The sequence below is a fragment of the Schistocerca cancellata genome, chromosome 4 (assembly GCF_023864275.1).
Source record: "Schistocerca cancellata isolate TAMUIC-IGC-003103 chromosome 4, iqSchCanc2.1, whole genome shotgun sequence".
NCBI classification, from domain to species: Eukaryota; Metazoa; Arthropoda; class Insecta; order Orthoptera; family Acrididae; genus Schistocerca; species Schistocerca cancellata.
Window position 1 is genome coordinate 247919252 of NC_064629.1, and position 26859 is coordinate 247946110.

General features: G+C 44.8%; 1 protein-coding gene across 5 annotated transcripts in view; it reads right to left on the bottom strand.

Annotated features, from left to right (window-relative positions):
- Window positions 1-694: 694 nt before the first annotated feature.
- Window positions 695-26859, bottom strand: part of LOC126183677 (uncharacterized) — a 44726-nt gene continuing 18561 nt past the window's right edge. Inside the window, exons 2-3 of one of the 5 annotated variants that reach the window (XM_049925841.1) lie at window positions 6443-6584; window positions 695-1480 (exon numbers count right to left, since the gene is read on the bottom strand). In XM_049925841.1, the coding sequence (XP_049781798.1) occupies window positions 1283-1480; window positions 6443-6584 (340 nt within the window). In that variant the 3' untranslated portion in view covers window positions 695-1282. Of the gene's footprint in view, window positions 1481-1867; window positions 2609-2995; window positions 3174-6442; window positions 6585-26859 lie in introns of those variants that run through there. The other 4 variants (XM_049925842.1, XM_049925840.1, XM_049925844.1 and 1 more) reach the window with 4 other exon arrangements.

The window sequence follows — 26859 nt, forward strand, 5'->3', positions numbered from 1 at the left end:
ATGGCCTTACTAGGCGACTTTTAGTAGCAGACAGCTGGGTCAGAACATACTAGCAGTAGACATCTCAAGATCTCTACTGGAGGATGTCTAGTACTGATGGCTGCATCAGAATGTAGCAGGTGCGAACACCAACTCAAGGTTTCTAATAGAGGACTTCTGCTGGCTGATTTCTACATCAGAATGTAATAGGTATGAACAACTCCAGGCTCCTACTAAAGGACTTCTGATAGCTGTTTCAGAAAAGGAGTAAATACCTCTCAAGGCACAGAGGAGTAGTTTTAGCTGACGGCAGTGTCGGAGATATAGTAGGTGTGTGCGTCTCCTAATGGCCCCTAGTTAAAGATCACGAGCAGCAGATTGAGTGGATGTGAGAAAGCAATGACTAACAGCTGCACACAAGAACAGTTGTTTCAGTACCTCTAAAATTTATTATGATAGCATAAGGAACTTCAGAAGATGGATGCAAAATCATCTGAAGCTGTTAATTTTTGAAACACAGAACAATAAGTAGTTGCTGTGTCATTTCTTCAGTATTATTACCACAGCTGAGCTGTTTGACCTATTCAACTCTGATTTCTGTGTAAAGCAACAGAAGCAGCACAGTGCAACTGTATTTGGCAAGCATTGCCAGCAATAACACACGTACTCTATTTTAAATCTCTAAATTTATTTACTATATTTTACATGTCCAGGACATTGAATTATTACAATACTGACAGAGCATTAATAACATACATATTGAGATTTAATACATATAAAAAATCAGTTACAGAGGAAATTCAGTAACAGAGGAAATTCAGTAACATACAGATAGAAATTAATAACAGTAAAAATACAGAGAAAAATATGTACAACAAGAACTGATAAAATACAGACAGCAAGATTTAAAAAAACAGCAAGCTAATTCTCTTCAAATTCTGTGGAGAGCCCACTATTTGACAATTTTGGCTGCTTTCTTAGCTGCAGCAAGATCACTCTTAGTAGTGTGCACAGTAGGTTCCTGTTACCAGACGAATAGATGTTGATGCTCCTGCAGGCCACCACAATGGCAAATTTCATCATCACTGCTGAAGCACTATTTTGTGAAGTTGACTTTGCATTGTGAAACCCCAGTGATCAATCTGTTTGGCATTTTTTCTTATCACACAATGTAGGTCTGAACCTGCCACTGGTTCTCCTTTGACATTTGTTTCGTGTGCTTTGGGTGAAAGATCTTGTCAAAGTTCCACTAGGCGAGCACCAAGGAATGAAGGCATTGCTGTAGTTGCCTGCATGAGTGCTTTCACAATTCTGGGTCCTGGTCGCCGATGCTCGTGGTCAAATAAGGAATGTCTGGAATCAGTTTTCTGTACTTCCTATCAGTTTCTGAAGTTGGTTTCATGAGGATAAATGTTGGAGCTGTACCCACAGTTCCGTAAAGTTTACTAACAGGAGCTGCCTCCACTGTGAGCAGATCCTTCCACCTCCAGGACCAGGACATCTAAAAAGAAACAGGCACCAGAAGTAAGTTAGCATACTGACGGAAGGACCAGAAATCATGTATTCATTTGAACAATGCGTTCTTCTGGCATTGGAATACCACAAGTTGGAACACAGTCCTACACCACAAAGGCAAATTTCATCATCACTGCTGAAGCACTATTTTGTGAAGTTGACTTTGCATTGTGAAACCCCGGTGATCAATCTGTTTGGCATTTTTTCTTATCACATAAGGTATGTCTGAACCTGCCACTGGTTCTCCTTTGACATTTGTTTCGTGTGCTTTGGGCGAAAGATCTTGTCAAAGTTCCACTAGGCGAGCACCATGAAACGAAGGCATTGCTGTAGTTGCCAGCATGAAGCGCTTTCACAATTCTGGGATCTGGTCACCGATGCTCGTGGTCAAATAAGGGATGTCTGGAATCAGTTTTCTGTTACTTCCTATCAATTTCTGAAGTTGGTTTCATGATGATACCTGTTGGAGCTGTACCCACAATTTGGTAAAGCTTATTGACAGGAGCTGCCTCCACTGTGAGCAGATCCTTCCACCTCCAGGACCAGGACATCTAAAAAGAAACAGGCACCAGAAGTAAGTTAGCATACTGACGGAAGGACCAGAAATCATGTATTCATTTGAACAATGCGTTCTTCTGGCATTGGAATACCACAAGTTGGAACACAGTCCTACACCACAAAGGCAAATTTCATCATCACTGCTGAAGCACTATTTTGTGAAGTTGACTTTGCATTGTGAAACCCCAGTGATCAATCTGTTTGGCATTTTTTCTTATCACACAATGTAGGTCTGAACCTGCCACTGGTTCTCCTTTGACATTTGTTTCGTGTGCTTTGGGTGAAAGATCTTGTCAAAGTTCCACTAGGCGAGCACCAAGGAATGAAGGCATTGCTGTAGTTGCCTGCATGAGTGCTTTCACAATTCTGGGTCCTGGTCGCCGATGCTCGTGGTCAAATAAGGAATGTCTGGAATCAGTTTTCTGTACTTCCTATCAGTTTCTGAAGTTGGTTTCATGAGGATAAATGTTGGAGCTGTACCCACAGTTCCGTAAAGTTTACTAACAGGAGCTGCCTCTACTGTGAGCAGATCCTTCCACCTCCAGGACCAGGACATCTAAAAAGAAACAGGCACCAGAAGTAAGTTAGCACACTGACGGAAGGACCAGAAATCATGTATTCATTTGAACAATGCGTTCTTCTGGCATTGGAATACCACAAGTTGGAACACAGTCCTACACCACAAAGGCAAATTTCATCATCACTGCTGAAGCAATATTTTGTGAAGTTGACTTTGCATTGTGAAACCCCGGTGATCAATCTGTTTGGCATTTTTTCTTATCACATAAGGTATGTCTGAACCTGCCACTGGTTCTCCTTTGACATTTGTTTCGTGTGCTTTGGGCGAAAGATCTTGTCAAAGTTCCACTAGGCGAGCACCATGAAATGAAGGCATTGCTGTAGTTGCCTGCATGAAGCGCTTTCACAATTCTGGGATCTGGTCACCGATGCTCGTGGTCAAATAAGGGATGTCTGGAATCAGTTTTCTGTTACTTCCTATCAATTTCTGAAGTTGGTTTCATGATGATACCTGTTGGAGCTGTACCCACAATTTGGTAAAGCTTATTGACAGGAGCTGCCTCCACTGTGAGCAGATCCTTCCACCTCCAGGACCAGGACATCTAAAAAGAAACAGGTTTCTTGTAAAATCGATACCACACTAACATTTATTAACAAAAAATATGATTATATGCGACATCAGAAAAAAAAATTGAGACTGAATTGAGGATTTCTCAGCAAGAAGAACACAGCCTGTTATTTTGGATGCAGAAGTAACTTAGGTGTACGCAAGGGAAAAGTGTTGGGACCCTTGCTTTTCATGTTATATATTTATTACCTGGCAGACCATATTATTAGTAGCCTCACTGTAATCTGCACAAGGTGCAGTTTTGTAACATGAGTTAATGTTTGGAAAGGACCTGATGGGAAAAGCATTCACAAGTTCTTCCCCAAATTCCAATTTACAGGCAGAAAGGTTGATGGTCTAGTGGGGAATGATTGGCTCAGGCAAGCTGTGGTTATTCCTGAAAACGTCACAAAGGTTTCTGGTATTACTAAGCAAAATCCAAGGAAATCCATCCAAAGAATTGTAGCAGAGACTGGTCTGAAGCATTCAACTATGCAGAAAATACTGAGACAGAGCCCAAACATGTTTGCATTCAAAATCCAAAGCCAGCAGGACATACGTATACGAGCTGTGTGACAGACTTTGCAAACCAGATTTTCACAATAATTGATAATGAAGAAGGATTTGATGTTTGCTGTATCTGGTTCACAGATTAAGTGCACTTCCACCTGAATGAAAGTCATGAATAAGGAAAACTTGTTATTTTGGTGTTTCAAAAATTTCAATTTGCATGAAGCAAAACCACTGTATTCTCCCAAAGTTATTGCTTGGGCTGCAGTATGCAGCAGGGGCATTAGTGGCCTCTTTTTCATGCAAGAAATGATCACTAGTGAAGGTTACGTTGCAATTCTGGAACAATTAGTCTCTAGACAGCTAGTGTTGGGAGCACTGACCAAGCACTGGGCAATCCATGCGAGATGGGGCCACACCACAAACCACTGAATGGGTGCTTTGCTTTCTTGATGAATACTTTGGAAACAGAGTCACTGCATTGGACAACTGCAAATTGACTGGTGCAGAGATGGAGTGTCCTCACTCCTTGTGACTACTTTTTGTGGGGCACACTGAAAGAAACTGTCTACTGGACCCATACTACCACGCTGAACAAGTTCGAATCGGCAACCTGTGCAGCATCTGAATCCATTGGCCATTGAGACATGGCAGGATATGATGGCAACTTTTTTTATTATTATTTCAATTTATTGGCTTTCGGTTCATGCCCATGTAGCCATCTCAATAATAGAAAGATGATATGACAGTGTATTGGAGACAATACTCTTCTCATTTATGATGATACAAACATAAGGACAACACAACACCCAGTCCAGGACTCAAGAAAAATCTCTGACCTGGCCATGAATTGAACCCAAGCCCTTTCAGTTAGCAGTATGCCTTGCTGATCGCAAAGGTTCCGAGGCGGACAAATGATAAATTTCATTGTATTTCATTGTTCTTTTGCGCCACCTCCATACTGCGAGTTGTGGACATTCCATAAATTTACAGTTTGTGAAAAATAATGATAACCTACATTAGCTATGACTGGAGATATTCAGTTGAAAAAGTCTCAAAAAATTTTTCCATGCAAGAGTTACTGACATTTTATTATTAATGTGACTTGTGTACACTGTTCAAAGACTTAAGCACACAAAGGAATGGCAAAAAATATGAACTTTGTATCAATAATGTACAAATTTTTATATTTTCTTAGCAGTGATGAATATATTTTGTGGCGTACCATTGTTTTCCTGTAACTATCACAGCACTACTGTCACTTCTCATCTCTCGTCTGCAAAAGCATCTACACACACTTATCATTTGTAGATGTCTTCTTAGTTTTTACGACTTTGTATAAGTTCTGATAAATATGTGGTATCCAATTCAGTGCTGATATGCGGTCTTGTTTCTTCTTTGGGTCAACTGAAAGTGACCCGAAGTACTTCTTTCAAAAACTGGTTGAGATGCTGAAGGACGACCTTGTTTGTTTAAGTTGACTTTCTTCCTATCTTCCCCATGAAATGTATTCGATACTAACAAGACCCCTGCCTTGTCTGCAGGGGGGATGAGCCATCCAGCAGCTTGCATTAACACCTTGCGCCCTTCTTCTGCGATAATCTTTTGACTAAACATGGATCTCGTGTCACTGGTGCATACAAACTCTTCTGGTGACATAACATGGACACAAAAAGGCCACTTTTGGCCACACTTCTTCAAGATATCTTTCAGGGGCATATACAAATTGCACACATCAGTAAACATACTTATCAATAACAGCAAAACCTCAATCACTTGGTAACGTGGAATGTCCAGAAAGTGGTAAATGGTACTCAATGGAGGAAAACCTTCCTTTTGCAATTAGCGGCATCCAAACATACACAATGTTGCAGTTTTTGTTTTGCTTGGAGCAGTTGTTTGAAACTGCAATCAACTTATTCCCTTTTATGTTGTGATCTTCAAAATACTTCAGTAAGCAGCTGTCTAATTCCTCCAACGCCCCTGATGCTACTGTTTCATCCCAAACAAAGAAATTACCTGGTGACAAATTACAGGGATGACTGCTGAAATATACACATATAAAATCTTAATTTTTCCATGTCTTTTTGACAGCTTTCAATTCAATTTCCTTTGAATCACACATTGGGCAAGTAAGTGATTTTGGCAGTTTGAATGAAATGTTGAAATCTTCAATAAAAATGAGATGATACTTATCAAAAGACACAGGCTTTGCTTTGATATCATGATAGTATTCATTTTTATAGTGGTTTTAGTAACTTAGTACAGAATATTGCATCGACACATGAGATTTATGAATATTATCTTTTCTACTGCAATGACTTTTGTATTTCAGAATACTTTCCATATTTTCCTTGACTAATTGCACATCTTCCTCTGAGAAGGCGTGTGGACTATGCTTGTGTTTACCTCTTCTATCATCTCATGGAGTAGTAGCCCCTGTTCGAAATTTTCATTGCATATTTTTTACTCTGCCTCTGTTGTGCTGCAAACCAGGGATGCCTAAAAATGCAACTTTGCAAATTTCAGTGCTTCTGCCATCTTTTATAGCTCTGTATAACACAGTGTTGTTATGCCTGCTAATTTTGTTGCCTGTATATCTGCTTCTTATGGGTTCTAGCTGCATGGAACAAAATAAATAAGCATTCTACCTACTGAAGTCCCCAGTGTCCCAGAATGGCTGTAGAAATCTCTCCTCGACCCATTCAAAACATTTTTAGTACATTTACAAGAAGCACCAACTAAATTTCTTACCTCAATCACAGTATCTTGTTTAGTAGAGTATTCGAGTCCACTAGTCCTTGCAAGTTTTCTCAGTTGTTGTTTCTTCACTTTCTTTGACATTTTCATTGGGATGTCTTTATTCCCAGGATAAATTCTGTTGTGGTAGCACCATCTAAGAATAAAGCCTCTACATTGCCTTTGGAATCACTCGTCACATAAGCGCTACAGGTCATAACAAACAAAGTGAGATATGCACTGGCAGCAGTTTATCTGTTGTGGTATGTTGATTGTGAACCTAACACAGAGAAGAAATTTGAATTGTTTTATTTAAAGTTGTATTAACATTTAACTATGCCATACAGATGCTGTATGCCTGCTTGTAGAGGCTTGGTGGGTTGGTTGGGAGGGGGGGAGGGGGGAGGGCAAGGTCCCATGACCTACAGTGGCAGAAACCAAGGGAGAAACAACACAAACAGCACATTCCAGACCAGGAAAAATGAAAACAAGCAAACAAACAGGTAAAAGGACCATTGGGGCAACAGGACAAGGAAACAACAGGAAAGGGGGGTGGAGCAGAGGATGGTAGATTCCTACTGAGTGAAAAATATCATGTGGTGGGAGTCTCCTTGATTGCATGAAGTTTATTGGACAGGGGGTGGGGTTAGCCTCCCAAGAGTTGGCCCGCAACTGAGCAAAAAGGGATTTACCATACTGCTGCAAATCCACCTCTGGTGGTATAATGGGGAATGGTGGGGTAGATGCCTACTATCCCCAGCCAGATGATCAGCCAGTTCATTACCCAAGACACCTATGTGGTTAGGAACCAAAAGGAAATCAACCAAACAAACAGCATCGCCAAGATCGACAATGTTGTGAATGGCAGAGACCAAGAGGTGGCAGGAAAAACACCAAGTTATAGCCTGAAGCCCACTCATTGAGTCCATACATAATAAAACTCGGGTGAACATCATTTAATAAAGCAGAGGGGCCCAATAGATGGCTATCAATTCTGCAGTAAACACACCACACGTGGCAAGAAAGAGATGGTGTTCTGTGCCAACAGAAGGCGTGAAGCCACATCCCACGTGATCAGCAGATTTAAAGCCACTGGTTTAAGAAACAATGGCACCCTGACATTTCCATAGGAGCATTCAGAACAAACAACACAATTGGGGTGATGGAGACTTTTGGACCCCGGAAGACATCCATCCGAATCCGGGGCCGAGGAACTAATCTGGGGTGGGGGGTTGGGTGGTGGAGAGAACATGGGGGAGAGGCCAAGGAGGAGAGATGGAAATCATGGCAGAGAGAAGTGAGGCACAGCCCAACCAGTAAACACACCCATGGACAGGTAGTGAGGGCAGGCAACAGCCCAAAGCAGCAAAAAGAATAGAATAGAAGGGGTGAGTAGGAGAAGAGCAAATAGTGATGGTGTACGAAACCAGGAGCTCATACCGCCAAATCAAAAGGGGAGAGATGCAAGCATTAACCAGAAGACTTACCAATAGGGCTAGTGTGAAAGGCACTGGTGGCTAAATGGATACCGTGCTGATGAATTGGGTCTAAGAGGAGCAGTGTGGAAGGGGCAGCTTCTCCATAAACTTGAGAACCACTTTCCAGCTGAGACAGAACTTATGCCTGATAAAGGTGGAGAAGGTTGAATGATCTGTGCCCAAAGATGTGTGAGCAAGGAAGTGAAGGGCACTGAGTTTACGAAAACAGCCAATATTTAGATGACGGTCATGGAGCAACCAAGCAAGCTTGTTGTTAAAAAGGCCCAAGAAACAGAACTGTTGGGTGTCAAGGCAGAGCTCCAGATCAGGCTGGGCCATAGTATGGTGACAGAAATGCACCACCCATGAGAGAATTGAAAACCGTGCAAGTGTGTCCATGTTGAAGTGTGCCGGATGGACCCCTGGAGTTGTCGTTCCTCAAAGGCCACTGAGTGGGAGCTAGTCCAAATACAGAAATCAGCCACATACAGAATAGGAGTGACAAACGGTCCATCAGAGGCCATAACTCCATTAACAGGGATGAGAGAAAGAAGTACACTAACACGGAGCCCTGTGGAACACCATTCTCCTGGGTCCACAGAGATTCGAGAATGGTGCCAACCTGAACTCTGAACAGCTGTTGGGATAAGAACTGGCAAATAAAAATTGGGAGGGTGCGGCCTCAAAGGCACCACTCATGGAGTGTAAGGACGACGTGATGGCACCAAGCTGTGTTGTAGGCCTTACAAAGAGCAAAGAAAGCTGCGACAAGAGGGTGGTGCTGAGGAAAGGTCTGCCGAACTGCAGTTTCCAATCGAAGCAGATGATCTATCAGACGCTATCCCTCCCAAACGTTGCACAGCTAAGGACATAAAATATCTAGAGGTTCAAGGATCCAACTTGCAGTGGCACTGATCAGGCTAATTGGCCTGTAACTATCAAGGGATGACAGAGCCTCACTGGGCTTACATACAGGACCCACAATACTGTTTTTCCATTGAGAAGGGAAAATGCCTTAAAGACAAATATGGTTAAACACCAGAATATTGGCATTGTCGAGGCATGAGGTGTTGAAGCAATTGATTATGGACAGAATAAGAGCCTGGGGCTGAATTGTGAGAAGAAGAAACGGCCTGAAGAAGCCCCCATTCAGTGAAAGGTTCATTGTAGGTTTCTGCCTGACAAGGAGTAATACATAGGCGGGAAGCTTCAGACTGCTGTTTCCAGAGGAGGAACAAGGCAACACCATACCATCACAAAATGGGTTGTGAGGTGTTCCGTGAGAACTGATGGATCTGTACAAAGGCCACCTGGAAGGAGAAGGCCCAGAATGGAAGATTGCTGCTGACAACCTGGGAGGGTGCAGAGTGTAGCCTACACCCATGACGAATGGACAGAAGAACCTACAGAAGAGAAAGCAATCGCAACACACACACACACACACACACACACACACACACACACACGGAGGGGGGGGGGGGGGGGACAACGAAACTGGAAACCAGCAGCAATGGGAACAAAACTCAAAAAATTGGAAAAACTAAAAAGCTTTAAAAAACCACTATAGAATGGGGTTGGTTGTCCCCAAAAAGAGCTTCAAATGACTGACGTCATCTCACTGGCACTAATAAACTCTAGAACACGATCGGCTGAGCGCGTGTCATCTGCTAAAATGGAAGATATATCAGGCGACAGCTGTAGACGGGCACGTAACAGAGTAAAATAGGGGCACTCAAGTAAAAGGTATCTTACCATCCACAGCTGAGAGCAGTGGGGACAGAGTGGGGGAGGATCGCCACTTAAAAGATGTTGATGGCTAAAAAGACAGTGCCCTATCCAGAGTCTAGTTAAAATTACCTCCTCCTGAAGACACGTTCGGGAGGAAGAGGTCCAAGCACAGGGAAGAGCTTTCACGTCCCGCAATTTATTATTGGGAAGTGTCTGTGTGCCATAAAAAAGCCACACGACGACATAAAACACTCCGTAGATCAGCGAAAGGAATCATGCAAATAGCTGGCCGAAGAAGAGAGACTGCTGCCTTGGCTGCTATATTGGCCGCCTCATTTCCACAGATACCAACGTGTCCTGGGATCCAGAGGAACGCCACAGAGAAGCCCCCCAAGTGGAGCAAGTGGAGGCAGTCCTGAATCCGGTGGACCAGAGGGTGGACAGGGTAGAGAGCTTGGAGACTGAGGAGAGAGCTGAGAGAATCTGAACAGATAACATACTGTATCCGCTGATGGCGATGGATGTATTGGACAGCCTGGAGAATAGTGTAAAGCTCCGCAGTATAAACCGAACACTGGTCGGGAAGCCGAAATTGATTTGGGGTGTCGCCAACAATATAGGCACTCCCAACACCTAACAATGTTTTTGAGCCATCAGTGTAAATAAATGTGGCATCCTTCATTTGTGCGCATAGAGCAGCAAATGCCCGACAATAAACAAATGAAGGGGTACCATCCTTGGGAAACTGACAAAGGTCACGGAGCAGGCAGGTCCGGAGATGGAGCCAAGGCGGTGCTGTACCCCAAGTTGTCAAGAAAGTTTTAGGAAAGCAGAAGGAAAGAGAATGGAGCAATTGATGGAAGCAGACTCCCTGTGGTAGTAGGGAGGAAGGGCAGCCTGCATACCCTACATCCAAGGAGGCGTTGAAAAAATGTCATGGGCCGGATTTGCAGGCATGGAAGACAGATGGCTAGCATAACGACTCAGAAGGACAGCTCGCCGATTGGACAGCGGAGGTTCAGCAGTCTCAGCATAAAGGCTTTCCACAGGGCTGGAGTAAAAAGCTCGACACTAAAAGTAATCCACGGTGGTGGATAGAGTCGAGACGACGAAGAATAGACGGCCGAGCAGAGGAGTAAACTATGCTTCCGTAGTCCAATTTCGATCGCACTAAGGCGTGATAGAGGCAGAGGAGGACCACTCGGTCCGCTCCCCAGGAGGTACCATTCAGGACACGGAGGGTGTTGAGGGATTGCAGACAGTGAGCCAAAAGATAGGAAACATGGGAGGACCAGCACAGTTTTCTGTCAAACATAAGACCCAAGAATTTCGTGATGTCCGAAAACGGAAGGTTGACAGGTCCTAGATATAAGGAAGGTGGAAGAAACTCAGTACGATGCCAAAAATTAACACAAACGGTCTTACTGGGAGAAAAGCGGAAGCCGGTTTCGATGCTCCAAGAGTGGAGGCGATCGAGACATCCTTGAAGACGTCGTTCAAGAAGGCTGGTCCGTTGAGAGCTGTAGTAGATCACAAAATCGTCCACAAAGAGGGAGCCCAAGACATCAGGAAGGAGACAATCCATAATAGGATTTATGGCAATGGCACACAGTACAACACTTAGCACAGAGCCCTGGGGTACCCTTTCTTGGGAGAAAGTACAGGAGAGAGTAGTGTTCACCCACACTCTAAACGTGCACTCTGCCATAAATTCGCGAAGAAAAAGGGGCAGCTGACCTCGAAAGCCCCCAAGAGAACAGTGTGCAGAGGATGCCTGGCCTCCAACAGGTATCGTATGCTCTCTCCAGATCAAAAAATATTGCTACCATTTGGCGTTTCCGGAGAAAATTGTTCATGATATAAGTGGAGAGGGCAACTGCAGAACGGTGCTTCCGGAAACCGCATTGGGCAGGTGTTAAAAGGCTGCGGGACTCCAGCCACCAAGCTAAACGGCAATTCACCATACGCTCCAAAACCTTACATACACTACTCGTGAGAGAAATGGGGCGATAGCTAGAGGGGAGATGTTTGCCCTTTCCAGGTTTCGGAACAGAAACGACGATAGCTTCCTGCCACCGTCTGGGAAAAGTACTGTCTGTCCAAATTCGATTATAAAGGTGAAGGAGGTAACGCAGACTATGGTATGGTAAATGCAGCAACATTTGGATGTGGATACCATGCAGTCCTGGGTCGGAATAGCGAGAAGGAGAGTGCATGTTGGAGTTCCCGCATGGAGAAAACAGTGTTGTAGCTTTCGCGATTTTGAGAGGAGAAGGCAAGAGGTTGCATTTCCGCAGAGCGTTTCTTCGAGAGAAATGCTGGTGGGTAATTAGAAGAGCTCGAAATCTCAGCAAAATGTTGACCCAATGAGTTAGAAATTGCGACGGGGTCCACTAATGTATCATGCGCGACAGTGAGCCCAGAGACCGGGGAGAAACTAGGCGCGCCAGATAACTGTCGAATCCAACTCCAAACTTCCCGAGGAGAGAGTGAAGGTGTTAAATGAGCTAGTAAAGAAGTCCCAGCTTGCCTTCTTGCTATCGCAGATGACGCGACGGCGTTGTGCACGGAACTGCTTATAGCAGATACAGTTGGCCAATGTAGGATGGTGTCTGAAAACGTGAAGAGCACGCCGCCGCTGACGTATTGCGTCATGGCATGCCTCGTTCCACCAAGGAACTGGGGGGCGCCGGGGCAAGTCGGAGGTGCGAGGTATTGAACGTCCCGCAGCTGAAAGAATAACGTCTGTAATATGAGTGACCTCATCGTCGACACTAGGAAAGTGACTGTCATCGAATGTCGCTAGAGACGAAAAAGTGTACAATCGGCTTGGGCAAACTTCCAGCGTCTCAGGCGCATATGTGGCAGTTGTGGCTGCAATCGAAGGACACATGGAAAGTGGTCACTCGATTGTGTATCAGCAAGGGCGAAACATTCGAAGCGCCGAGCTAGCGGAACAGTACCGACCGAAAGGTCTAAATGAGAGAAGTTTGTCGTGGAAGCAGACAAAAATTTAGGGTCCGCAGTGTTGAGGCAAACAAGATCCGCTTGGTGGAAGACATCTAGCAATAGTGAGCCACGCCGACAAGGATGTGGAGATCCCCAAAGCGGGTGGTGGGCACTGAAGTCCCCAACCAGCTCGTGCCATTGGTGTGGACAATGGAATGTATACAGTACAAAGAGAGAAGGTGTATCCAGAAAGGGAAAGACGGACAGCGACTGCTTGGAAGGAAGTGTTTAAGGGGATTTGGTGATAATGGAGAGTATCATGGAGAAGAATCACGAGTCCTCCATGTGCTGGAGTGCCTTCAACAGAGGGGAGATCAAATCGGACTGACTGAAAATGGGGGAAAACAAAGCGGACGTGGGGACGCAGCTTTGTTTCCTGAAGACAGACAATTACAGGCGAGTAGGATCGTAAGAGGATTGTCAATTCATCCCGATTGGCTTGAATGCCGCGGATATTCCAATGGATAATGGACATAGGGTAGACAGAAAATGGAAGAATGGGACCAAGGTTGCCGTCAACTCGACGACTGCTCAGAGCTTGCAACCAACAGCGTGGAACAGTATTCAGCTGAAGGCAGAAGATCCTAATCCATGGGTTGTTCAGGAGCAGCTCCTGCCACCAGCAGTGCGCCTCAGCGACACAGAAGACGGCCGAAGGCGGTTACTGCCAGGTGGTGCTGTAGATGGGACACGCCGTGGCGGAGAAGGAGAGGAACTGGGTTTCTTATTAGCCTTCTTGGAACCATGATATTTAGATGAAGGAGAAACCGATGGTTGTGAAGTTGGGGTACGTAAAAAATCTTCACGAGTACGCTCTTTTTTGGAAGTCCGGGTGTCTGACTTTTGGGATCGAGATTTAGCAGAACCCGAGAACCTGATGAAGGGTGAGCCAAAGAGTGAGCAGGCGAAAGTGGGGAGGTTGAACGGGCGATCTTTGCGCTGGCCGATCTGACAACCGTGTCACTAAAGGTGAGATCACAAGTCTCCGTGGCCACCACCTTTGTTGGCCGAGGAGAGGCAAGGACAGTGCTGTATTTTCCTGTCTGACGCACAGTGGGCTTTCGACTGGCAAATAATTTTCAAGCAGCAAAGGTCGACACCTTTTCCTTCACTCTGATTTCCTGAATGAGCCTTTAGTCTTTAAAAATGGGGCAATCTTGAGAGGAAGCAGCGTGGTCACCCATACAGTTGATGCAATGAGGGGATGGAGGTGGACAAGCACCCTCATGGGCATCCTTGCCACATGTAACACATTTGGCCGGGTTGGAACAGGACTGGCTGGTATGATTGAACCGCTGACACCGATAGCGACGCGTAGGGTTTGGGACGTAGGGGCAAACAGAAATTATCTCATAGCCCGCTTTTATTTTCGATGGGAGTTGAACTCTGTCAAATGTCAAGATTTAGTATGGGTTGGAACGATGTTCGTGTCAACCCTTTTCATGACTCTACGAACAGCCTTGGTCAGACAGGTAGTGTTGAATTTCCTCGTTGGACAATCCGTCGAGGGAGCGGGTATAAACGACTCCACGTGAGGAATTTAAAGTGCGGTGCACTTCCACCTGGACAGGGAAGGTGTGGAGCAGTGAAGTACGCAGCAATTTTTGTGCCTGGAGGGCTCTGACTGTTTCTAACAACAAGGTGCCATTCCGTAATCTGGAACAAGACTTTACAGGACCTGCAATTGCGTCTACACCTTTCTGAATAATGAAAGGGTTGACCGTGGAGAAGTCATGACCTTCGTCAGACCGAGAAACAACGAGGAACTGTGGCAACGATGGAAGAACTTTCTGTGGCTGAGACTCAGTGAACTTACGCTTGTGAGCAGACGCAGTGGTAGATGACGAAACCATTGCAGAAGAATCCCCCATGATTACCGGCGTCTCCGATGGCGCGCTCCTCCCTTGTGGGGGGCCCCCTCTGAGGGCACTCCCGCCTTAGGTGATTGTTCACACCTCCCAAAAAACGGACGGAGGGACCAATCGGCACTTTTGGAAGGTATCAGCTCCGGTAATCACCCCTCCCTGGGCCTGGCCCGTTACCAGGGGGTACATACGTGTCCTACCTGTCTACCTGGGGCGGGGGAATTACGCGTTACCCCGTCACTGGCTACGCATGGAAATGCGTGGGTCGGCCTTCAGACACGCACAGGGAGGAAAAAAGAGAAATGGAAAAACAAAAGAACGGGAAAGGAAAGAAGAGAGGTCTCAAACGCCGCAGTGGAGAAAGGGTAAAGAGAAGAGGTAACGAAAAGAGAAGGACAAAGGAAGGACGAAGACTTGCAAGCAGAGAAAGCGAAGAATGTGTTACATTTTCGAGCGTCCGTCTCCGGACATAGGCACAAAACATACGCCCAGAGGGGGAGAAAGGGAAGGAAGGAGGCGGAGGGGGGGGGGGGGGGCGAAGATGGGGGATGGGGAAAGATGCGGAAAAGGAAGGTATGCAGCCCAGAAAGGAAGGAGGGTCACATTAGCTCAGGGTCCCCGTGCTCGCTACGCACGTATCCACAAAAGAGTTGTGGACCCCCTGGGGGGACAATTTCTCCGTTTGATTAAGTAATGGACTTTGGTGCAAAGACATTTAAGGGTAATAAGACTGGCAGTGAACAGGCGCCGAACAAGATGTTACAAGTCACGATGACGATCGCAAGTGGCGGTGGCAATGGCTGTGCTCCACCAGGGGACTGGCTGACAGAAAACAGGTCCCATCGAGTGGGGGACAGCAATATTAGCAGTGTGTATTATCTTATTGGACAGATTACATAATGACTTAATCAATACAATGTGACAGAGAAGGAGTAAACATGACCTGGGAGATGTATAGACACCAATCAGCATGATGAAAAGCCCAGTGGAGTAACCTGGCCATCACGAGGGCAAGGAGAGAATCGACGGGAAATGGTCACTATCATAGAGGTCATCGCATTGTGACTCGCGTAAGGAAGGAAGAAGGGGAGGGGGGAGGGAGTGAAATAGCAATGACAGAGAAAGTGCCACATGCAGCACTAAAAATTAGTGTGAGAACCCTCATTAAGAAGGCACAAGTTGTGGCCTACAAGAAATTGTTCAATAAGGAGCCCACAACTAAATGATAAGCACTACTCCACATTAGAGTGGTGGGCATTAAAATCACCAACTTGGAGGAGGAGGAGGAGGAGGAGGAGCAATTAGGGCACCACATGTAGGTGGACTGTTAGGAAGGAGATAAGAGACCGCAAACCACGACCGCAGAGTCTGAGTGGATCCGGACGGCAATTGCTCCAAATGTGGAACAAAGGGGGATCCATGTACTAATAACACCCATATGGACCAACATGCAAATGCCAGCAGATGCCCTTGAAGTGCTGACCCAGTTCTGACAAAGCACAGAGCCCACGAAGTGTTGGTGAGTGAGCATCAGTAAAATGAGATTCTTTGAGAATGACAACTGCCAAGTAAAAGGCAATAAGAGATTAAGGCATTGCAACTACAGGAGGTGATGGTAGTATCCATTACAGTTCGACTGAATAAGCACGGAGTGGGTATCACAACAGGAGGCAAATGGGCTGGAGCCAATCATGCTGCCAGGTCACCATCTGTCACTGAAGATGATGTGGTGACATCCATACACAAGAGGTCAGAATCAGGTTGCGAGAAGGGAGATGGCATCTCCAGGGGCACCTAAGGGGGGGGGGGGGGGGGGGGGGGTGAGGGAGGTTGAATGTCCTGGGACTTACGTTTCTACTTCTTCTCTTTCAGAGGTCGAGGAGGGCAGGGCACAGACAGAGAGCAGGCTTCTGCAAGGTCTGGCACTAAAAGAGAGGGGGAAATCTTGGGGCATGACTGTGTGTTACATGGCTGAGTCGTGGTAAGAGGCCTCTGACCCGAGATGCTGGGGCGAGAGGTCATGGGAGGGCGCCCCATCACCAGCAGATGCTGAAGAAAGGACACACGTCTCCAGCTGGGGAGTATGAGCAGCATCCAGAGGGGAGGTTGTGGGAACCAAAGAGGGGGGGGGAGAAGAGGGGGGATTGGACTTGGGTAAGGAAAAGGGAGGAGTGGGAAAGGACATAACATTGGCAAATGCTGAAGTCACTGACACAGCGAAACCAATCATTTCTGATGAGCCTCAGTGTAAGATAAACGATTGAGGGACTAATCTCCTGTATCTTCTTTTCCTTCTTATATGCCAGGCAATCTAGTGAGCATGGAGAGTGATGGTCATGACAATTAACACACATGGACAATGGCACACAGTGGCTTCCCTCGTGGAGTGGGTGTCCACATTCAGCACAGAGGGTCTGCCACACATTGAGAAGGCATGTGCCCAAAACACAAGCATCAAAAACATCTCATGGATGGTGGGATGTATGGCTTCACATGACACTGATAACACACAACCTCGATCTCCAGAAAAATCTCTCTCAAAAACTAGAATTAAGGTGCCAGTGTCCTTACGGTCTTTCTGCACACGCCGAGCAAAATGAATGTCCTGTCATTCAAGATTGGCCCGGAGTTCCTCCTCAATGAGGTCCCAATAAAAAAAAAAATGACTCCTTGAACCATGTTAAAAGACTGGTGATCAGTGAGGGACAGGGGACATCGCCAAGCTGAGCATAATCACAAAGGGCTGCAAACTGGGCACCAGAAGTAGTTGTGATCAACAGCGAACATGACCGCATCTTACCAAGAGACTCCACTTTGCCTAACTTTTCTTCTATATTTTCCACAAAAAAAGTGAATGTGTCCCCATCCATCCTAGTGCAAACCAGGTAGCCCCCAGGGTGTAGCCAGGAAAGGAAGGCTGCAGGGTCATAAGAAGCAGCATTCAATGATCCATTACCAACTGAAGAAATGGTCATAGAGGAACAGCCAGTTTTTTTGGAGCTTAATAAATTTCATATGCATACCTGATACCACCCATTCCAATCAAGGGCTTTCCCCCACGGGTGCCACACAGTCACAGCAAGGGCTTTCTGGCTCCATGGCTACTGCCGGGCAGTTCTTAAGCTCCATAATGACAATCAACACTCCTACGCATACATGGGGAGGCAAAAGCTCAGATATCAGAAGTGTAATCCCTTGCGTTGCCAGGGAGCTTAGTCCAGATGGGTACATAACAGCCCCACCACACAAACTAGCTACATATGCTTGTTTTGTTTTGTTTTAGGGCGCAAAAACAACCAATGTCATAAGCTCCCATGTCCTAACCCTAGAACATTAATAAGAAAAATAGCTAAAAGTGACTATACGTTAAGCCTAATCAATGGAAGGAAAGAGAGCTAAGAACAAGGACTTCCTTTTGGGGAAACATCCACAAAATACACTGTAGAGACAGCAGAGGTCCCGAACTAAATTAAATATCCTTCGCCATACTGCTACAACGGATAAAAAGTAAAACGTGGTCAACAGCCCATGTGCCATTCGCTAAAACGGCCGATAACTCAGATGGCAAACATACACTAGAACATATGTGGTTAAACAAGGGGAATTCGGTCAGGAAATACAGAACCATCAAAGGTCGACGGTAATGAACACAGTGGTGGGGGATCACCACCTTAGAAATGATTATGGCTAAAAAGACAGTGCCCAATAGGCAACCTAACTAAAATGATCTCCTCTCGGCAAGAGAAGGTCGGCCAAGCTACTGGGAGAGGTTTAATTCCCTGGAGCTTGTTCCCATGAAAACAAGACCAGTGCTGATGCCAAAGTAACACTACATGCCGACAGACGGCAACAATGAGCTCATCAAAAGGAAAGGAAGAGTCAGCAAGCTGAGGTAGGAGGACTGCAGCCGCGGCTCCCTCAAGAGCAAGAAAGTGGAGGCTTTTTTGGACCCGTTGCGCTAAGGGATGGAATGTGTACGACATACAGAGGCTCTGAATAGCACTGAGACAATCTGTATATGTTGTTGTTGTCTTTAGTCTGAAGACTAGTTTACTCTATCCATGTTACTCAATCCGTGTGAACCTCTTCATCTCCGAATAACTACTGCAACCTACATCTTTCTGAATCTGCTAACTGTATTCATCTCTGTCTCCCTCTACAATTTTTACCCCCAACACTTCCCTCAAATACTAAACTGGTGATCCCTTGATGTCTCAGAATGTGGCCTATCAGCCAAGCCCTTCTTTTGGCCAAGTTGTGCCACAAATTTCTTGTCTTCCTATACTATTCAGTATTTCCTCATTAATTACATGATGGGCCCATCTAATCTTCAGTGTTTTTCTGTAGCACCACTTTTTGAAAGCTATTTTCTTCTTATCTAAATTGTTTATTGTCCATGTTTTATTTCTATATATGGCTACACTCTAGACAAATACCTTCAGAAATGACTCCCTAAAGCTTAAATACGAGGGCAGTTCAATAAGTAATGCAACACATTTTTTTTTTCTGAAACAGGGGTTGTTTTATTCAGCATTGAAATACACCAGGTTATTCCCCAATCTTTTAGCTACACAACACTATTTTTCAACGTAATCTCCATTCAATGCTACGGCCTAACGACACCTTGAAATGAGGGCCTGTATGCCTGCACGGTACCATTCCACTGGTCGATGTCGGAGCTAACTCCATTGATTGCCGTTTTGTTTCAGGTTCGAAGTGATGAACCCATGTTTCATCGCCTGTAACAATCTTTGACAAGAAATTGTCACCCTCAGCCACATGACGAGCAAGCAATTCCGCACAGATGGTTCTCCTTTGCTCTTTATGGTGTTCGGTTAGACAACGAGGGACCCAGCGGGAACAAACCTTTGAATATCCCAACTGGTGAACAATTGTGACAGCACTACCAACAGAGATGTCAAGTTGAGCACTGAGTTGTTTGATGGTGATCCGTCGATCATCTCGAACGAGTGTGTTCGCACGCTCCGCCATTGCAGGAGTCACAGCTGTGCACGGCCGACCCTCACGCGGGAGATAGACAGTCTTGTTTGACCTTGCGGCGATGATGACACACGCTTTGCCCAACGACTCACCGTGCTTTTGTCCACTGCCAGATCACCGTAGACATTCTGCAAGCGCCTATCAATATCTGAGATGCCCTGGTTTTCCGCCAAAAGAAACTCGATCACTGCCCGTTGTTTGCAACCACATCCGTTACAGATGCTAGTTTAACAGCTCCGTACAGCGCTGCCACCTGTCGGAAGTCAAAGAAACTATACGAGACGAAGCGGGAATGTTTGAAAATATTCCACAAGAAATTTCCGGTTTTTTCAACCAAAATTGGCAGAGAAAAAAAATGTGTTGCATTACTTATTGAACTGCCCTCGTATATATTCAATGTTAACAGATTTCTCTTCTTCAGAAATGCTTTTCTTGCCAGTGCCAGTCTATTTTATATCCTCTCTACTTGTTCCCATGAAAAGAAGACCAGTTATTTTGCATCCTAAATAGCAAAACTCATCTACTATTCGTAAGTGTCTCGTGTCCTAATCTGATTCCCTTAGTATCACCTGATTTACTCTGACTACATTCCATTATCTTTGTTTTGCTTTTGTTGATGTTCATCTTATATCCCCTTTCAGAACACTGTCCATTCTGTTCAACTGCTCTCCCAAGTCTTTTGCTGCCTCTGACAGAATTACAACGTCATCAGCAAACCTCAAAGTTTTTATTTCTTTTACCTGAACTTTAATTCCTACTCCAAATTTTTCTTTGGTTTTCTTTACTGCTTGTTCAATGTACAGATTAAATAACATCAGGTATAGGCTACAACCCCGTCTCACTCTTTTCTCAACCATTGCTTCCCTTTCATACCCCTTGACTCATAACTGCCATCTAGTTTCTGTAAAAATTGTAAATAGTCTTTTGCTTCCTGTATTTTACCCCTGCTACCTGCAGAATTTCAAATAGTGTGTTCCAGTCAACACTGAAAATCTTTTCTAAGTCTACAAAAGCTATAAATGTAGGTTTGCCTTTAATCAACCTCATGTGTTCTTTGATTTATCTGAAATCCCACCTGATCTTCCCTGAGGTCAGCTTCTACCAGTTTTTCATTCTTCTGTAATGAATTTGTGTAAGCGACTTGCAACCATGACTTATTAAACTGGTAGTTTGGTAATTTTCATACATGTCAACAACTGCTTTCTTTGGAATTGGAATCACCACATTCTTTTTGAAGTCTGAGGGTATTTTGCCTGTCTTATACATCTTGCATGCCAAATGTAAGGGTTTTGTCATGCCTGGGTCCCCAATGCTATCAACAGTTCTGACGGAAGGTCATCTACACCCAGGGCCTTACTTCAACTTAGATCTTTCAGAGCTTTGTTAAAACTCTTACTGCAGTATCATATCTTCCATATCCAGCCATGTCCACTTCCCTTTCTATAATACTGATTTCAATTTCATCTCCCTCTCTAAACTCCTCCTGCCTTTCAGGCTTCCCTTCTTTGCTTGGGACTGGTTTATCAGTCCTACAATGGTAAACCAATCGGAGCATATGACAATTAAAATAATCAGTGTCACTAGATGTACTGTGTTGCCTGATACAGGGTGAAGATCTCTACTGTAAATATTGAGCAGTGTTCTGGAAACTGATACTGAAAATGGTCAGTGGCAATGACAAAGGCACACCGGACAAAGGTCAGTCTTAGAGCCATCAGCGTACACAAAGGTGCTATTGCTAATTTGTGTACGTAGGTGGAGCAACTTACAGTGATAGAATCAGGAGTAGTTTCCTTAGGAAGCAAATAAAGTCAAAGATGAACATGGGTGTGAATCTTTCACAAGCTCGGCTTCGCGCAAAGCCAAGGTTGAGAAGGTTCACACCCATTGTGAATGTGGCAGGTAGCATGAAGTTAAGCTGCTGGAGCAATAGCCAAAACAAACTCTGAGAGGTAACAGAGGAGGACATACCCCATACTGGTGGTAAAGGGAGTCATCAAAAAAGGAGGCATAGGATGGGTGTCCAGGCATGGCAGACAAACAGCATGCATCTGGAGCAATAGCTAAAAGCGAACTCCGGGGAGAAGAACACCATGCCCATACGATGGCAATAGTTTGGCAGCTTGTGCATAGAGACTCAACAGGGATAGTGTAAAAGGCGCCAGTGACGAACGGATTCCATGATGCTGGATCGTATTAAGATGGCAGATGGATGGACATGAGATGAATTAACGAAACACCCACAGTGTAGTTTCGAACGGACATTGGATCAGTACAAACAGAGGACAGTGGTCTACCTGCTCCCCAGGAAGTACTGCTTAGGACACATGCGACACTGATGGACCGGGTATAGTGGGTGACCAGGTAAGACACATGGGAGGACCAAGAAAATTTTTTACCATGCATGAGCCCCAGAAATTTCACGGTTTCAGTGAATGGAAGAGCAACATGCCCAATATGTAAAGAAGGTAGAAGAAGTCCACTGCACCACCAGAAATTCATACAAACAGTTTTGTCAGTGGAAAAGTGAATGCCATTGTTGATGCTCCATGTGTAAAGATGATAGAGACATCGCTGCCTCACAAGGAGGCATGTTCATGGAGAACTACAATAGATCACCAAGTTGTCAAAGAAAAGGGAGCGGCAGCTGCCCAGTGAGAGATACTTCCATAACAGGGTTAATGGCTATAGCAAAGAGAACACTGAGGTGAAGCCTTGAGACACACTGTTCTCCTGGGTGAAGGTGTCCAACAAGGTCGAATCTGCAAGTACCTTGAAACTTTGGTCTTTTAAAAATTCCTGAAGGAAATGGGGCAGGTGGCCTCAGAAGCCCCACGTGTATAGAGTGGGGAGGATACCAGTACTTCAGCAAGTGCCGTAGGCTTTCTCTAAACCAAAAAACATGGCCATAGTCTGGTATTTCCACAGAAAACCATTCATTACATGGGTTGACAAAGTGACGAGATGGTCAATTGCAGAATGACGTGCTCAAAATCCAAAATGTGCAACAGATAGTAGATTGCAAGATTCAAGCCACCTTACCAGCAGGCCATGAACTATATATTCCATAACCCTGCAAACACAGTTGGTGAGAGAAATGGGGCGGTAGTTAGAATGAAGGCTTTTGTCCTTACCGGGCTTAGGTATGGGTATGACAGTGGCTTCACGCCAGGTTATGGGAAACATGCCATCAACCCAAATGCAATCATACGTATGAAGCACAATTTAGCTCCTCACAGTAAAGGCAGCATTGTAGCAGTCACGATTCTGAGAGGAGAAGGCTATCATCTGAGCCTCCTGCACTCATTTACAAGGGAGGAAGGTGGGGTGATGGGCGGAGTTCTAAATCTCCACAAAGTAGCGACCTAAGGTGTTAGAGATAGCAACAGGGTCCACAATGACATCACCTGCTATAATTGAATGGAAATTGGGGACTGGACCTTGGTCCCAGAGAGCCAACAGAGGTTGCCTCACATGACAGAAGAGGGAGTGAAATTGTAAAAAACCCTAGTAAATGGAATTTAGCTAGCTTGTTTGCTATCCCGAAGAATGAGATGACACTGCGCATGCATCTGTTATAATGAATACAGTTTTCCATCGTAGCATGACTGTAAAAATATGGGGAGCACATCTCCACACGTGAATCGCGTCATAGTATACCTCAGTCCACCAAGGGACTGCGACATGATGCGGTAAAGATGAAATGTGAGGTACGGAACATACTGCAGCAGTAAGGATAATGTTTGTAAGGTACTCAACCGGGTCATCACAACTGGCAAAATGTTGTTTGTCAAAGGTTGTTGAGTATAGCCTTCAGGTGGCCTTAGGAAGCTGCCAGTTGGGTTTACATGTATGTGGGGTAGGTGTCAGCAACCGGATAGCACACAGGAAATGGTTACTTGAGTACGTGTCAGACAGAACGGAGCACTTACTGCTAAAGGGTGCAGAGGCTGAAGGATCCTGTTCCCTGAGATCTACTGAGGCACTGGCATTCTCTCTGGGTCAGCCTGTGCATTCCAGTGTAGAAAAATGGTAGGCAGTGCACACCGGCGAAATGGAGGTTGGCCAGTTGAGGGTACCACATGGCGATGCCGTTTTAGAGGATCTTCGAGTCATGGCAGATGAAGATAGAGATGTTTGTTGGTTGGGGTTGAAGGGAACAAAGAGCAAGGTCATCAGTCCCTTGTTTCAAAGGTGGTCCATTCGACAGATTTACATCTCAGAAGAGTCATAACGATAAAAGGTAAAAGGCTGTTGTTTTTGTTGTTGTTGCTGTTGTTGTTGTTGTTGTTGTGGTCTTCAGTCCTGAGACTGGTTTGATGCAGCTCTCCATGCTACTCTATGCTGTGCAAGCTTCTTCATCTCCCAGTAACTACTGCAACCTACATCCTTCTGAATCTGCTTAGTGTATTCATCTCTTGGTCTCCCTCTATGATTTTTACCCTCCACACTGCCCTCCAATACTAAATTGGTGATCCCTTGATGCCTCAGAACATGTCCTACCAACCGATCCCTTCTTCTAGTCAAGTTGTGCCACAAACTCCTCTTCTCCCCAATTCTATTCAATACCTCCTCATTAGTTATGTGATCTACCCATCTAATCTTCAGCATTCTTTTGTAGCACCACATTTCGAGAGCTTCTATTCTCTTCTTGTCCAAACTATTTATCGTCCATGTTTCACTTCCATACATGGCTACACTCCATACAAATACTTTCAGAAACGACTTCCTGACACTTAAATCTATACTCGATGTTAACAAATTTCTCTTCTTCAAAAAAGCTTTCCTTGCCATTGCCAGTCTACATTTTATATCCTCTCTACTTCGACCATCATCAGTTATTTTGCTCCCCAAATAGCAAAACTCCTTTACTACTTTAAGTGTCTCATTTTCTAATCTAATTCCCTCAGCATCACCCGACTTAATTAGACTACATTCCATTATCCTCGTTTTGCTTTTGTTGATGTTCATCTTATATCCTCCTTTCAACACAATGTCCATTCCGTTCAGCTACTCTTCCAAGTCCTTTGCTGTCTCTGACAGAATTACGTCTTCGGCGAACCTCAAAGTTTTTATTTCTTCTCCATGGACTTTAATACCTACTCCGAATTTTTCTTTTGTTTCCTTCACTGCTTGCTCAATGCACAGATTGAATAACATCGGGGACAGGCTACAACCCTGTCTCACTCTCTTCCCAACCAATGCTTCCCTTGCGTGTCCCTCGACTCTTATAACTGCCATCTGGTTTCTGTACAAATTGTAAATAGCCATTTGCTCCCTGTATTTTACCCCTGCCACCTTCAGAATTTGAAAGAGTATTCCAGTCAACATTGTCAAAAGCTTTCTCTAAGTCTACAAATGCTAGAAACGTAGGTTTGCCTTTCCTTAATCTAGCTTCTAAGATAAGTCGTAGGGTCAGTATTGCTTCACGTGTTCCAATATTTCTACGGAATCCAAACTGATCTTCCCCGAGGTCGGCTTCTACTAGTTTTTCCATTCGTCTGTAAAGAATTCACGTTAGTATTTTGCAGCTGTGACTTATTAAACTGATAGTTTAGTAATTTTCACATCTGTCAACACCTGCTTTCTTTGGGATTGGAATTATATTCTTCTTGAAGTCTGAGGGAATTTCGCCTGTCTCATACATCTTGCTCACCAGATGGTAGAGTTTTGTCAGGACTGGGTCTCCCAAGGCTGTCAGTAATTCTAATGGAATGTTGTCTACTCCCGGGGCCTTGTTTCGACTTAGGTCTTTCAGTGCTCTGTCAAACTCCTCACGCAGTATCGTATCTCCCATTTCATCCTCATCTACCCCCTCTTCCATTTCCATAATATTGTCCTCAAGAACATCGGTCCTGTATAGACCCTCCATATCCTCCTTCCACCTTTCTGCTTTCCCTTCTTTGCTTATAACTGGGTTTCCATCTGAGCTCTTGATATTCATACAAGTGGTTCTCTTTTCTCCAAAGCTCTCTTTAATTTTCCTGTAGGCAGTATCTATCTTACCCCTAGTGAGACAAGCCTCTACATCCTTACATTTGTCCTCTAGCCATCCCTGCTTAGCCATTTTGCACTTCCTGTCGATCTCATTTTTGAGACGTTTGTATTCCTTTTTGCCTGCTTCATTTACTGCATTTTTTATATTTTCTCCTTTCATCAATTAAATTCAATATTTCTTCTGTCACCCAAGGATTTCTACTAGCCCTCGTCTTTTTACCTACTTGATCCTCTGCTGCCTTCACTGCTTCATCCCTCAGAGCTACCCATTCTTCTTATACTGTATTTCTTTCCCCCATTCTTGTCCATCGTTCCCTAATGCTCTCCCTGAAACTCTGTACAATCTCTGGTTTAGTCAAATTATCCAGGTCCCATCCCCTTAAATTCCAACCTTTTTGCAGTTTCTTCAATTTTAATCTACAGTTCATAACCAATAGATTGTGGTCAGAGTCCATATCTGCCCCTGGAAATGTCTTACAATTTAAAACCTGGTTCCTAAATCTCTGTCTTACCATTATATAATCTATCTGAAACCTGTCAGTATCTCCAGGCTTCTTCCATGTACACAACCTTCTTTTATGATTCTTGAACCAAGTGTTAGCTATGATTAAGTTGTGTTCTGTGCAAAATTCTACCAGGCAGCTTCCTCTTTCATTTCTTCCCCCCAATCCATATTCACCTACTACGCTTCCTTCTCTCCCTTTTCCTACTACCGAATTCCAGTCACCCATGACTATTAAATTTTCATCTTCCTTAACTATCTGAATAATTTCTTTTATTTCATCATACATTTCTTCAATTTCTTCGTCATCTGCAGAGCTAGTAGGCATATAAACTTTTACTACTGTGATAGGTGTGGGCTTCGTATCTATCTTGGCCACAATAATGCGTTCACTATGCTGTTTGTAGTAGCTTACCCGCACTCCTATTTTTGTATTCATTATTAAACCTACTACTGCATTACCCCTATTTGATTTTGTATTTATAACCCTGTATTCGCCTGACCAAAAGTCTTGTTCCTCCTGCCACCGAACTTCACTAATTCCCACTCTAACTTTAACCTATCCATTTCCCTTTTTAAATTTTCTAACCTACCTGCCCGATTAAGGGATCTGACATTCCATGCTCCGATCCGTATAACGCCAGTTTTCTTTCTCCTGATAACGACGTCCTCCTGAGTAGTCCCCGCCCGGAGATCCCAATGGGGGACTATTTTACCTCCGGAATATTTTACCGAAGAGGACGCCATCATCATTTAACCATACAGTAAAGCTGCATGCCCCCTCTCAGGGGACACCGCCTTATAGTAGGCACCTTCAGTGCCGGGCGGGAGGGTTTGCGTGCTTCGGTGAAG